The sequence below is a fragment of the Trichechus manatus genome, unplaced genomic scaffold, assembly GCF_000243295.1.
Source record: "Trichechus manatus latirostris isolate Lorelei unplaced genomic scaffold, TriManLat1.0 scaffold00268, whole genome shotgun sequence".
Classification (NCBI taxonomy): Eukaryota; Metazoa; Chordata; class Mammalia; order Sirenia; family Trichechidae; genus Trichechus; species Trichechus manatus.
The window spans coordinates 373,230-386,550 of NW_004444204.1; the positions used below are offsets into that span (position 1 = coordinate 373,230).

The following is a 13,321-nucleotide window of genomic DNA, read 5'->3' on the forward strand; positions in this document are numbered from 1 at the left end:
TAGTAGCCTCCCAAACTGCCCCTCGTCTCTTCTCGCCTCTGGTCGTCAGGACTCCACCTCCAAGACAGCAGCAGCGCCACCCCCCAAATTCCCAGTACCAGAGATCCCTGCGCAGACACCCCCCGCCCCCGCCCCGCCCTGGCCGGAAAGTAGATCCGGCCAGGCAGACAAAAGTTTTGGGAGAAAAGTTCAGTCGGTGCCGAGTGTGAGAGCGAGGGGGGACGGGGGCTGGGACTAGGAGAGTGGGGCGGCCCGGCGAGTCGACGCGTGAACAGATAGACTGGCGGTCGGGACAGCCGCGGCCGTAGGCCTTTCTAGCCCCGCTAAACCCCTGATGCGCGGGAGGACGCAGCCCCTCTCGCTGGGGGATGCTGCAGGATTCCTGGCGCCGGGCATCCTGGCCGCCCGCTAAGCCCCTGTGCCCGCCCTGTGTCCCTGGGGAGCCAGAGTCCGGCAGCAGGGGAAGAGAAGCGACCACCGAGACGCTGCAGGGTGCCGGGCGGGGAGGGGGCTGGAGGCCCCAGACCCGAGGTCATGGAGCGGTTAGGGGAGAAAGCCAGTCGCCTGCTGGAGAAGTTAAGACTCTCGGACTCCGGCAGCGCCAAGTTCGGCCGCAGAAAGGGTGAATCTAGCCGGTCTGGGTCCGATGGGACCCGCGGGCCAAGTAAGGGGCGACAGAGTGGGTTGGGAGGACCTAGGAAATCCGGATCCCGAGGAGCTACTGGGGGACCTGGAGATGAGCCGTTGGAGCCGACCCGAGAGCAAGGCCCCCTGGACGCTGAGCGGAACCCGCGCGGCTCCTTTGAGGCGCAGCGCTACGAAGGCGCCTTTCCCGGGGGGCCGCCCCCTACCCGGGCCTTGACTCTACCTCAGTCATTGATCCCCGACTTTCGGCTGGAGACCACGGCCCCAGCCTTGAGCCCCCGCTCCAGCTTCGCCAGTAGCTCGGCCAGCGATGCGAGCAAGCCGTCCAGTCCTCGGGGCAGCCTGCTGCTGGACGGGGCGGGGGCTGGCGGAGCCGGAGGTAGCCGGCCCTGCAGCAATCGTACCAGCGGCATCAGCATGGGCTACGACCAGCGCCACGGGAGCCCTCTGCCCGTCGGGTCGTGCCTGTTTGGCCCGCCCCTGGCCGGGGCACCAGCAGGCTATTCCTCCGGAGGGGTCCCCTCCGCCTACCCGGAGCTGCATGCCGCCTTGGACCTACTGTGCGCTCACCGGTCCGCAGGGTTCGGCTGCCAGGAAAGCCGCCACTCGTATCCCCCAGCACTGGGCAGCCCCGGAGCTCTAGCTGGGGCTGGCGTGGGCGCGCCGGGGCCCTTGGAGAGACGCGGGGTGCAACCTGGACGACACTCGGTGACCGGCTACGGAGACTGCGCCGCAGGCGCCCGCTACCAAGATGAGCTAACAGCGTTGCTGCGCCTGGCGGTGGGCACGGGTGGGCGAGAAGCCGGCACCCGAGGGGAACCCTCGGGGATTGAGCCGTCGGGTTCCGAGGAGCCGCCGGGTCCGTTTGCTCCGGAGGCCGCCCGGGCGCGGATGCGGGAGCAGGAGGCCAGGGAGGACTACTTCGGTGAGTGAGAGTGAAGAGAAATGATTAGGGACGGGAAGGACCCTTCTCCGCATTCGGTTCCCCACTGCCCCGACTGCCGAAATTGCCAGCGCCCCGGGGTCGAAGGCGGAGACAGGGAGCTAGAAAAGAGGCAAGAAGGCGCAGAGCGCTTTCTCGAACTTCCCACGGGGTTTCAAATGAACCAGGGCTCCTCGTTCCTGCTAAACGCAAACCCCCTGATTATCTCGTGAGTCCTGGTTTCTCAAGCAGTAGAGCCTCTTGTTTTCGCGGTAGGAGGCCTTGTAGGGAGGGGACCCAGTAGGGCAGTGAGAGCATCCCCATTTTGCTCCCCACTTCACGGTGGTGCTCCTTCAGGCTCCTGCGTGCGGCGCCCCCACCCGGCCCCGGCTCCACCCGCAGGAATTCGGGGAATGCGCGGGGCGGGCGGGCCGTGTGCTTGCTGGCTCCTGCCCGGGCACTCCAGGTGCCCCCGGCGGGGCGGGCTCTGGCGGCTTTGCGAGACGCGGGGCTGGGGGCGGGGGACTTTCTCGCACACGCGGAGTCGTGGTCACTGTCGGCGAAATGGAGCTTGGGCGGGAGGATGGTGCGCCCTGGGGCGAGAAGTGGGGACCCAAATACTGCCCCGCCCCCGTTCTGATAGCTCGGTGCGTGCGTGGGCTTTTAAGGCAAGGGGACCGGGTAGTGCCAGCTTTTATTTTAGTTACTCTCCAGAAGTCAGGGCAGAAGCCATGACCGCTGGGATGCTATTACCCCTGACTAACGACCCTCTGTAACTGCCAGAAATAACCTGGCCTTGAGTTTTGGCTATAACCTGCTCAGAACTCAGGCTACAAGTCGCCCCTAACTTCCTGCTGCTGTTAAGGAAATCTGGTCTCTGTCCTCCCCCACTGGGTTACTTTCAACAAGTATTGATTATATGTCTTAGCTATGGGGGATATGGAGCTCTGGTATCTCAGTGGTTAAGAACGCGGTTGCTAACCAAAACGTCGGCATTTGGAATCCGCTGGCTGCTCCTTGTTCTATAGGGTCCGCTTTGAGTCTGAATTGACTTGACGGCAGTGGGCTTGGATTGGGGATATTGGGGTCTTGAATGATCTTTTGATCAAAACACACAGGCACCAGTGCACTATATAAAGAAATGCTAATCTGATTATGGTACGAAGTACCTAAGGAGGTGGAAAGCTCACCCCCAGGGCTGTGGTCTCTTAGTTTTCCAAACAATCCCTTCCCCTTTTTTCTCACCACCCGTGTCCCTGCCCTGGACCCCATGTTCTAGAACTCTGTGGCTAGAAATGGGAATGGAGAGAGAATCAGCCAGGGAAGGGTGGATGGGGGAGGTTCAGAGGTAACAGGGCTATAGGTTGGAAGGGCCCTGCCTAGTTCAGTTCCACCCCCTCAAAGCGTCCCCACCCCTTTCCCCCATCCCCAACCTTACCGGAGAGAGGAAAGCCCAGAACAGATATGCTAAATCACTTTGTTCAAGGGAGAGTGGGAGACAAGGGCCCTTTTAGCAATTTCCTTCTGAGACCCAGGAGAAGTGGCTCTTAGTGGAAAGAAGTCTCTTTAGCTAAACCAAAGAGGTAGACAGGAACTCAGAGGGAGTGCAGTCATATGGCAGGAAGAACCTAGGTGTGGATGTGCTGGGTTAGGGGAGGTGAGGTGGACATGCTTGAGCTGTTTCTCCTTGTGTTCTCATAATGTCCAGAGCTTCCCAAAGAGGTGACTCTCACAGGGTCCCCTGGCATGACAGTCCTGGAGCAGATCTCCCATGGAAAGGCTACATTTTGAATCCAGAGATGGGGGCCTCTTCTCTCTGGGAGCCAGGTTGCCTCCCCTGACAGAGCCCCTGCAGACCCCTGTGCCTCCAGCCCCAGCCTGACCACCCTTCTACTCCTGCCCCTAGTAGGGGCCCTCTTCCTTGGCTACAGCCTTGCCCAGCTGCCAGAGGGTGGGAGCAGGACAGGCCTGGGCCCATCAGTTACTGCAGCTGCTGCACGGGCTCTCAAGCCCCTGGGCAAAGACTGGGATGGGCCCCAACAGGCAGGGAGTGTGGCAGTGTGCCGAGGCGGAGAGGTGGGGCAGGGTGAGGCGGGCCCCGATCTGCTCCCCGAAGACAGGCCCTAGCCCTCACTCATGGGCCAGGAATTGGGGAGTGGAGGGAGGAAGGAACACACCCAGGAAAAGCAGGTGCCAGGGCCAGGTATATGTATTTTAGGTGGGGATATCCAGGAAGAGCAGTCCAGCTCTGTGTCCCTGCCATGATGGAAGGTGACAGGGAAGCATTAGGGGTTTTGCCACCCTTCCTCGCCCCTTGTCTTTCCTATGCAACCCTCATCCCTAGAACGTAGCCTGCATTGTCAGCAGCCACCTCCCCACAGGAGCCAGGCTCATACGGTCCCCTCTGCACAGGTCCCTCTGCTAAGCCATATCCTTCCTTGCCGTCTTTGGAAGCCTGGAGGTAGGGAGCAAGAGAAATCAGTATATAGATGAACAGCAGCTCATTTTACAGATGGGGAAACTGAGGTCCCAGAGAGGCTTTCTGGCCCTGGCCAGCTTTCCCCAAAAGTTTTCTTGAGTCTGCTTGTGGACTGGCTTCCAGACTGACGTCTCTGACCGCTTGTCCCACACGATGCAACAGGGGTTATATTTTGCTTTTTTTCCAACAAAAACTGTAAGCATCTAAAAGGCAGGGACCATATATTTTTCTCCAATTTCCTACAGTATTGAGCACTGTGCTAGTTCCAAAACAGATACTCAGAAATACGTTGATTAATCAGTAAACAAGAATGGATTCTCTGTCTAACCAAAATCTTGCTGCATGCCATTTCTTGCTGCCCACTCTTCCCAGAAGTAAGCCCATCTAATCATCCTTCCCCCGAGGCTGTCTCTGATGGTCCTCTGGCACACTCAGGAAAGAGTGAGAATCCCTGGTTTCATTCTGGACGTGAGTGGGGAGTGCGGTGTGATGCTGACAACCTTTCCTCTCCCCTCAGGCACCTGTATCAAGTGCAACAAAGGCATCTATGGGCAGAGCAATGCCTGCCAGGCTCTGGACAGCCTCTACCACACACAGTGCTTTGTCTGCTGCTCCTGCGGTGAGTGCAGCCCACGAGGGCTGAGGCCTCAAGCACCCCTGCTCAACACACACATGCATATGCACTCACAAGTGCTTAAGGAAACAGGAGGAGAACTTGTGCCTCTTCATTTGCTCACCAGCCGCAGCTGTTGAGTCCCCACCATGCGTGTGGACAGCCACAGCTGCCTCACCTCCCTTGCTTCCCCAGTCTGTATTCTACCTGGCTTTCCCTCCCCGCACAGTGGGTCTGCTTTCTGGAGTCTCCCTCTTTTTCCTCTACTCATTTAGTTTATCTTTCTTTTCCTCTGTTCTCCTTTCCTCTGTCCAGCCTCTTTCCTCCCCTCCAGCTCTCTCTCTTTCTTCTGCCTCCCCGCTTGCCCAGCCTGGACTCCTGCCTGGCCCTCTGGTCTCTCCTTGGTGGGGTTTGGTCTTGGGCAGCTGAGTTGCCTGGGGCTACAGTGAAAGACAGGAATGTGGGAAGGGCGGGGTGGGCTGGGGGAGTGAGGAGCCATGGTGGGGCGGTGAGGGGGGTTTTCTCTTGGCTGGTCAGAGTTCAGCCACCTCACTAGAGTGCAGGCCACAGGGCCATGCCAAGCTGATGACATCACGCTGCTGGAATGCCTGCTGCTGTTAGCTCAGGAGGCCTGCTTGGGGTGGGGGTGCTCCCAGCGGCCTTAACTCCTCTGCCCCTCCCACCGCACCCCCACCCCACTGCCTGCCTATTCTGATTTCTTTGCTAAACCTTTAATCTCCTATCTGCCTGTCTGACTCCAGCACTCAGCTTTTCTCTCACTTCTCTAGTCTCTGCCTGGTTCTCTTTAGGCTTGTCTATCTGTCTGTCCTTCTGTTTATAGGGCCTCTTCTGGATGTGTCTCTCTTTCCCTCTCTCTCCTTCCCTGTGTTTCATGCGTTTCTAAGTCAGCTTTTGTAAACCGCTGGGCATAGCTGGAGGTGGAGAAGTGGAAGAGGGTGACCGTGGGGAACTTGCCCGTTCCCTGCCGTGCTCTCCGTCCTTCCCCCTCCCTGACAATTTAGACACCCCAGAGCAGCTTCTGAGTATAGGTCACGTAATGGAGTGATCCTGCCTTATCTGTGTGCAGAGGACCCTGGAGACACTAGTTCCCTCTAAGCTTGGAAAAGCAGCCTGGTGCCGCAGGAGAGGGGGCTGGCTTTGCTCCTAAACAAAGCATTTTGTCCCCAGCAGTAACTCCAGTATCTCCTGATCTCTGTGGAGCCCTGTCCCCGGAGGGAGGGAGACAGAGCTGAGAGCCAGATAGCCAGTGTGAGCAAAGAGGGTCCTAGGCTGAAAGGTCCCAGAGGACAAGGCCTGTGACAATGTGATTTTCTCTATGCAAATTATATGGCACCTTGTTCATAGAGCTTCTTTGCCATGTATTCCAGTGCGTGGTTGGCTTTGCTTCCCCAAGTGGCTCCTCATACACCAGGTACTGGAGAGGAAGGCACTCCCTTAGGGTGGGGTCATGGAAAACTATTGAGGAGGCAGGGACTGGAGGAGCAGTGAGCAGAGGACAAGAGAAGTTGGCTGGAATAAGGCCAAAGCAAATTGGACTTGCATCAGATGGGTTTGTGTGTGTCAAGGGAGGACAGACAGCAGTTAGGAAAAAAAACACTAAATAAAGTCCAGATTTAAATACACCGTGTGGCATTAGGGAGGGGTGACCCCAGGGTGGGGGACGCCATTCTCTCAATAGGCTCAAGCTCCTTCTTTGCTGCTTCTAGGGCGAACTTTGCGCTGCAAGGCTTTCTACAGCGTCAACGGCTCTGTGTACTGTGAGGAAGATTATCTGGTGAGTGAGGGGTCCCTTGGGTTCCTACACTGGAAACCCTTTCTTGGTGGCGCACCAGGGGTCCACCCATCAGAGCATTCACAGTTTGGTAACATCTTCCCTATGTCTTTTTCTTCTTCCAGTTTTCAGGGTTTCAGGAGGCAGCTGAGAAATGCTGTGTCTGTGGTCACTTGATTTTGGAAAAGGTAAGGAAAATGACTTCAGCTGGGACTCTGTGAGGCTGAGGGGCCGAGGGTGGGAGTCAGAGCTGAATGGTCACTTAGAGATGGTGGGGGGCTGAAACCTGTCACCAGATGAATCACTTTCATCCCATTCCTCCCCAGAGCAGCTGTTGACAGTGGTTGCCTTTTGCCCATGGGATCAAATCCAGGCTCCTAATCCTGCCATCCCAAACTTCCATGACCTGGCCCCTCCCTAATTCTCCAGGCATAGTCATGCCCTCCAGTCTGAGCTAAGAGTGAGGGGTTGTCTTCTGCTCTTGGCTGGAATCATTTGGAATTCAATTTTCTTTTCTATAAAAAGGAGGGATTAGATTAGATCAGTGGTTCTTAACCCTGATAGCCAGCAGAAAAACTAAAAAAATGCCAATGCCTGAGACTGTGATTGAATAGGCCCGGGGGCCGGGGGTTGCGGGGGAAGGGCATGCAGACACTGATGTTTTATAAAAGCTTCCCAAGTGACCCTAATGTGCAGCCTGGATTGAGAAGCACTGAGCTTGTGTGCTCTCTCAGACCTTTCTCGGAGTCTCTGTTTCCATTTTAAGATTCCTTGGTCCCCTCAAACTACATAGCATTGTTTTGGGAGGATGGCAGGGATTGGATGAGGTTGGTGGTAGGAGCAGGGAACATAATGGGTAGCTGGAGAGCTGTGACTGGGGCTGGGGGACTGATTCTCCTCCTACCCCATGAGCTAGATCCTACAGGCAATGGGGAAGTCCTATCATCCAGGCTGCTTCCGATGCATCGTTTGCAACAAGTGCCTGGATGGCATCCCTTTCACAGTGGACTTCTCCAACCAGGTGTACTGTGTCACTGACTACCACAAGTGAGTCTACCCCTTGGGGTGCAGTGTGGGGCTGGGCGCAGGAAGTCCTCAATCTCAGTTTATCTCTTCTCTCTCTTCTTAGAAATTATGCCCCCAAGTGTGCAGCCTGCGGCCAGCCCATCCTCCCCTCCGAGGTCAGTAAGTCTGGGTTCTCCTGTAGGGCAGCCAGCACTGCTGTCTCTGGGGAGGGGACAGGGACATGCCGCTTGGCTTTCTGCAGGAAGCGGTGGTGCTGAGGAATGCACTCTGGGAAGATTCCCGTGTGACTCTGCCCTCGGGTCAGCACTCTGACCCTAACATCCAGGCGTGGACATGTCTGACAGCTTCACTGGGTCCAGGCTCCATCTCTTCTAACCTAGTCCAGAGGAGGAAACTTACTTTGAGGTCAAGGTCACCAGATCCCAGATGTCAGGGCTAGAAAAAGGTGGGAAGAATCCTCAGGGCTGGTGGGAAGCGGTCAGAAATGATTTAAACTATGTGTGCCAGGATGTGCCCAGGGAGAGAAGCCACAAGCCAACGAGGAACCAGAACCTATTGCATCTCCTTGCCCCCAGCTTAGCCTGCTTTATTTGTGCTGCCTGCCCTTTTCCCTTCCCCTTGCTTGCCCTACAGCTGGGAGAGGTAGGTAAGGCCAGGCCCCTGTACTGAGAGAGAAATCAGGTGGCAGGTGGGGGCATGCCCTGGTAGAGCAGTGCAAGGGAGGGGAGAGGGAAGTTTTGAAGGCCATCTCAAAGCTATCGATGACTGCAGAGAGGCTCAGAGGCCTTTGTGTGATCTTGGGGTAGGAGTGGCGCCTAAATAAGGGTTATTATTCTATTCAAATCCCCATGGGGATCTGTGTGTTTCAGGGCTGTGAGGACATCGTGAGGGTGATATCCATGGACCGGGATTACCACTTTGAGTGCTACCACTGTGAGGTGAGCCTTAGGGGCTAGGGCTGTTAGAGGAATGGGGGAATTGTTGTTATTAGGCGCCATCGAATCAGTTCTGACTCATAGCGACCCTATATACAATAGAATGAAACACTGCCCGGTCCTACACCATCTTCACAGTCGTTGCTATGTTTGAGCCCATTGTTGTAGCCACTGTGTCGATTCATCTTTTTTGCTGACGCTCTAGTTTACCAAGCATGATGTCCTTCTCTAGTTACTGGTCCCTGCTGATAACATGTCCAGAGTACATGAGACAAAGTCTCGCCATCCTCGCTTCTAAGGAGCATTCTGGCTGTACTTCTTCCATGACAGATTTGTTTGTTCTTTTGCCAGTCCATAGTATATTCAGTATTCTTTGCCAACACCATGATTCAAAAGCATCAGTTCTTCTTCAGTCTTCCTTATTCATTGTCCAGCTTTTGCATGCACACAAGGCGATTGAAAATACCATGGCTTGGGTCAGGCACACCTTAGTCTTCAAGGTGACATCTTTGCTTTTTAACACTTTAAAGAGGTCTTTTTCAGCAGATTTGCCCAGCGCAATGCGTTGTTTGATTTCTTGACTGCTGCTTCCGTGGGCGTTAATTGTTGGATCCAAGTAAAATAAAATCCTTGACAACTTCAGTCTTTTCTCCATTTATCATGATGTTACTTATTGGTCCAGTTGTGAGGATTTTTGTTTTATGTTGAGGTGTAATCCCTACTGAAGGCTGTGGTCTTTGATCTTCATCAGTAAGTGCTTCAAGTCCTCTTGGTTTTCAACAAGCAAGGCTGTGTCATCTCCATATTGCAGGTTGTTAATGAGTCTTCCTCCAATCCTGATGCTGCATTCTTTTTCATATAGTCCAGCTTCTTGGATTATTTGCTCAGCATACAGATCGAATAAGTATGGTGAAAGGATACAACCCAAACGCATGCACACCTTTCCTGATTTTAAATCAATGGGGTTGGGAGGGGGAAGGAAAAAGTCGAGTCCTATGTCTGTGGTGTCTATGGGAGAGGTGTAAGGCATGGAAAATCAGGAAGGTGTTCTGATCTCTCCAATCCTTTCCCATCCTCTAGCCGCTCTTCTGGTTCTAGTTGTTCAGTCCTTTCTGAACCTGGCTTCCCTAGAATCAAGACTCCTTAAGATTCAGGACTCCTGTAACTGCTAGAAATGGGGCCTGGCTCATTATTGCTGCAGCAGCAGCGACGCCTGGTGTCCCGATGAGGTATTTTCTCAGGTTTCTCCTGGAGCCCATCCCTTCTACCACACAATCCACAAATCTTTCTTCCAGCAATTAGGAGTCTGGTGTTGAACAGGGCAGACTCCCAGGATGTCCTCTGTGTCCAGGGTACCTGGTCGGGGGTGAACTAGGTGTCCTCCTTCCCTAGGATTGCCGGATGCAGCTGAGTGACGAGGAAGGCTGCTGCTGCTTCCCTCTGGATGGGCACTTGCTCTGCCACGGCTGTCACATGCAGCGGCTCAACGCCCGACAGCCCTCTACCAACCATATCTGAACTGCCACCACCACCGCTGCCATCACCACCATTGACAGACTTCTCAGGCCAGTGGGCCCCTCAGGCGAGCCGAGGCAAGGAATGCACTCTACCAGCCTGGAAGAAGACTCCTCTGGGAGGGCCTTAGGGCCAGAGACCCAAAGATTATGACATTCCAAACGGATTGTGGAGAAGGAGCCTTCCCATTGCCTCTGGGGATGACTGACCTCCTCTCCATGTGTGCAGCCTGTGCTGTAGCTTACACTCAGGCACACACAGGCAAGTTCCAGTATTTTTGAAGGCCTGATTCTAATCTGTATTCCAGTATATGTTTGTGTATAAGTCAGTGTTCTGGTTCTGAGTTACAGGAAAGGAGAGAGAACGGCATGGGAGCTCCTCACTCTTTTGTATCCCACATGTAGTGGCAGATACAGGATCAGCCAGGTTCCTACCACAGTATCTTTATCTCTGCATCTGGATGAAGAGATGGAAACTCTGGACCTTTTTTATGAGTAACTTGTTGGCCGTGTTCTCTCTAAGTAGTAGGAGAGCTTCTCACCCCTCTGTGGGAATGGTGACCAGACCTGGGTGGCCCTGCTGCCTGTATTGCCTGTTTCTCAGGGACTTACATGGGCCTGGGGGAGGCGAGGTCGCTGCCTATACTTGGTTCCTCTTCTCTTCAGCTGGAGGAGGCAATAAGTGGGCCTCTGTGGGTGTGCTACTTGCTGGCTGGGACATCTAGGGAGCTTCAGGCTAGCCACACTCCTGAGCCCTCTAACCCAGTATATCTCACGCATGTGCACACTCACACTCCTTCTGAGGTCACTGTCACACTTGGTTCCTCAGCTGAGCTCACCCCTCCAGACCTGCCACCTTTCAGAAGGACCCCAGGATTATATCTACTGCCGTCCCAGACTTCTGGGGTTCTGGGAAGCCTTAGTCCTCAAGGTGACATCTTTGCTTTTTAACACTTTAAAGAGGTCTTTTGCAGCAGATTTGCCTAGCGCAATATCTACTGCAGTCCCAAACCTCTGGGGTTCTGGGGAGCCAGAGGGAGCAAACCACTTTGATTTAGTTCTAGTCATTTTGGCTCAAACTAGTCCACCTAAAGCTAGATCTCTTAAAACCAGTTCACTGAAAACGTGTTTGCTTAATGTTCAGTTCACTTAGTGACCAGTTTGCCAGAAGCTCGGTCCCCTTTTGGGTGTTTTTATATCCACTTAGGTGTCCTGTTCTTTTTTGTCATGCTTTGGGTATTTCAAGAATTTATATCTATTCATCCAAGAGTACTTCTGAGTTATTATAAATTTATCAAATTTGCAGCACCTTGTAAATGATGAGATTGCTTCCTACATTTATGGATGTCTTTTTTCTGTTACCTATTTTTCAAATACTTTTTTAAAAAAAGTTTAAAGTTTCTAGCAATAAACATAATTGGTACAGACATTTTGTGTTATCATTTGTGTTTCTTAATTCAGTATTCCTTTACAAATCAGATGCCTTGGAAAATGCAGTGGAGCTCAATACAGTTTTGATGCTTTGGCCTAACTTCTACATTCCGACTGTTAAAATGCCAATATATTCTAAACAAGCAAACAGGCATGTGGCATATTCAGTTGACTAAACAATTAAAGGTTATGCAGACAACAACAATAAAAAGCAAAAAGATGAATCTGCTAAGTCTTTTGAAATGCTGCAGATTTGATAAATGTTTATTTTAGACTAATTGGCTTCGGGTGAATTGGTTTTAGGCAAATTAATCCGGTAATCTTTGATCCTTAGTCTTCATTCTCTGCCACTTAGAGTTTCCTACTGGAAATGATGAGGACAGAAATTCCACATTTTGGGTTTATTCTAAGGTGACTTTGCCAGCCAATCTGGGAATTGCATAGAAGAGCTCTCTGAGAGTAAATAAGGAAGCTCTGCGTTCAGAGCCTTACAGCTGAGTGCCAGGGGGGGAAATGCACTTTTTTGGAGGGATAAATGTTTCTGAAACTGGATTATTATTATTAAATATGTGAATACAAAGACCCTGTGACTGGGACCTCTTCTCTCCAGGCTGCTCCCTGCCCAGGAAATCCAAAGGAGATGTGCAGCTTTATATCCATCCCTTCACTTCTGTCTTTTCACTCTTGGAGATCTTGTCCACTGTGTCGCTCTGGCTCGTTTGTTTCTTACTCTGATCATGTCCTTCCATCTGTTCCTGACCTGACTGGCTCATTTCTTTCTAGGTGTCTGCTGATCTCTTCCACCCCTGGGACTCCCCAAGACTCTGTTCTTGCCACTGGGGCTACTCTCTCCCTTCCTCCTGAGGAAAAACAAATGATAACATCTGATGAGGACAGGCCCAGGGAAGGGCCGGCTGTGGCAGAAGAGCAGCCTAGCCACCCCACGTCACCACTGGCAGGCTCCCAAGTGTACTCTGAATCTCAAGAGCGTCCCTTCTTCCTGTTTGCTAGGAAATTGCTCATCCTTAATAGTTCTGGCTTAACATTTACAGTTGATGGTGAAAGATTTATGGGATGCTGCCAAGGTTACAGCAAAATGTAGGCCTTGTTGGCCAACTTGCCACTGGATTTTCATCAACAACTGATAGTCATGAAATGGGGAAAGGGAAGAACGGAAGAATTATAGGATCCGTTTTGGGTCTCTTTAGACGAGAGTCTCAGGACAAGTGTCAGGGTTTAGGAGCAGACTTCAGCTATTTGCTCTGGCCAGCCCCATGCCCTGCAGGCTCTGTAATGTGGTTTATCAAGAACAAGGCTGATGATGGTTCTCTCTCTTCCTTACTTCTTGGAGACTTGACTGTCTCCCTACCACCTGGAGCTCTCAAGGCCTGAGGGAAATGGGTAAGATTCCATTTACATTCAGGCTGAGACTGCCCTCAGTCAAGAAGACATAGAGAAAGAGAGCTATTTCCAGGCACATAAAGTCAGTTGGATGAGGTCCTTGAGATTATACCCATAAAGAAGGGAATGAAAAGAGAAAAGAGACCAATAGGACTGAGATAAGAGGATTAAAAAAACCGGTGAGCTAAGAGGTTTTTATTTTGTTTTTTAGAAACACTCATACCCCAGAACTGGCCTAGGGTCATTCAAACCCCTTATGGTGAGGCTTCATAACCAGGGTCTCCCCAGTCCCACTCAGCCCTAGTTGTTTGACTTTGGAAATACTGAGCAAATTGTTACCAGGACATATAGATTAAAGCAGTCTAACTGTAGGAGAGCCATTGGAGGCAAATTCTGCCCACTGTGGGTGTTACTTTACCTAAGCTCGACCTCCCTTGGAAAGGACAGTGCTCACTCATGTGATAGGAGCCCAGTGCCATCCAAACAGGGAGAGATGGGTCACGAGAAATACCTGCTAAAGGGTACTAGTTAGGCTTGTATACTAGAAGGTTTGAGCCAAGCTG

General features: G+C 52.7%; 1 protein-coding gene across 1 annotated transcript; it reads left to right on the forward strand.

Moving 5' to 3' along the window:
- Nucleotides 1-534: 534 nt before the first annotated feature.
- AJUBA (ajuba LIM protein) lies at nt 535-9,930 on the forward strand. Its single transcript, XM_004389927.1, has 8 exons — nt 535-1,570; nt 4,564-4,665; nt 6,387-6,454; nt 6,577-6,639; nt 7,368-7,498; nt 7,581-7,632; nt 8,347-8,415; nt 9,805-9,930. The coding sequence occupies exons 1-8, from the start codon at nt 535-537 to the stop codon at nt 9,928-9,930; spliced, it is 1,647 nt and encodes a 548-aa protein (XP_004389984.1).
- Nucleotides 9,931-13,321: the final 3,391 nt, after the last annotated feature.

Excerpts from the sequence above, each read along its gene's own strand:
- AJUBA (XM_004389927.1), top strand. The coding sequence starts at position 535 with ATGGAGCGGTTAGGGGAGAAAGCCAGTCGCCTGCTGGAGAAGTTAAGA. Across the intron at positions 6,455-6,576 it reads ACTGTGAGGAAGATTATCTG|TTTTCAGGGTTTCAGGAGGC; the intron begins GTGAGTGAGGGG and ends TTCTTCTTCCAG. Across the intron at positions 7,499-7,580 it reads TGTGTCACTGACTACCACAA|AAATTATGCCCCCAAGTGTG; the intron begins GTGAGTCTACCC and ends CTCTCTTCTTAG.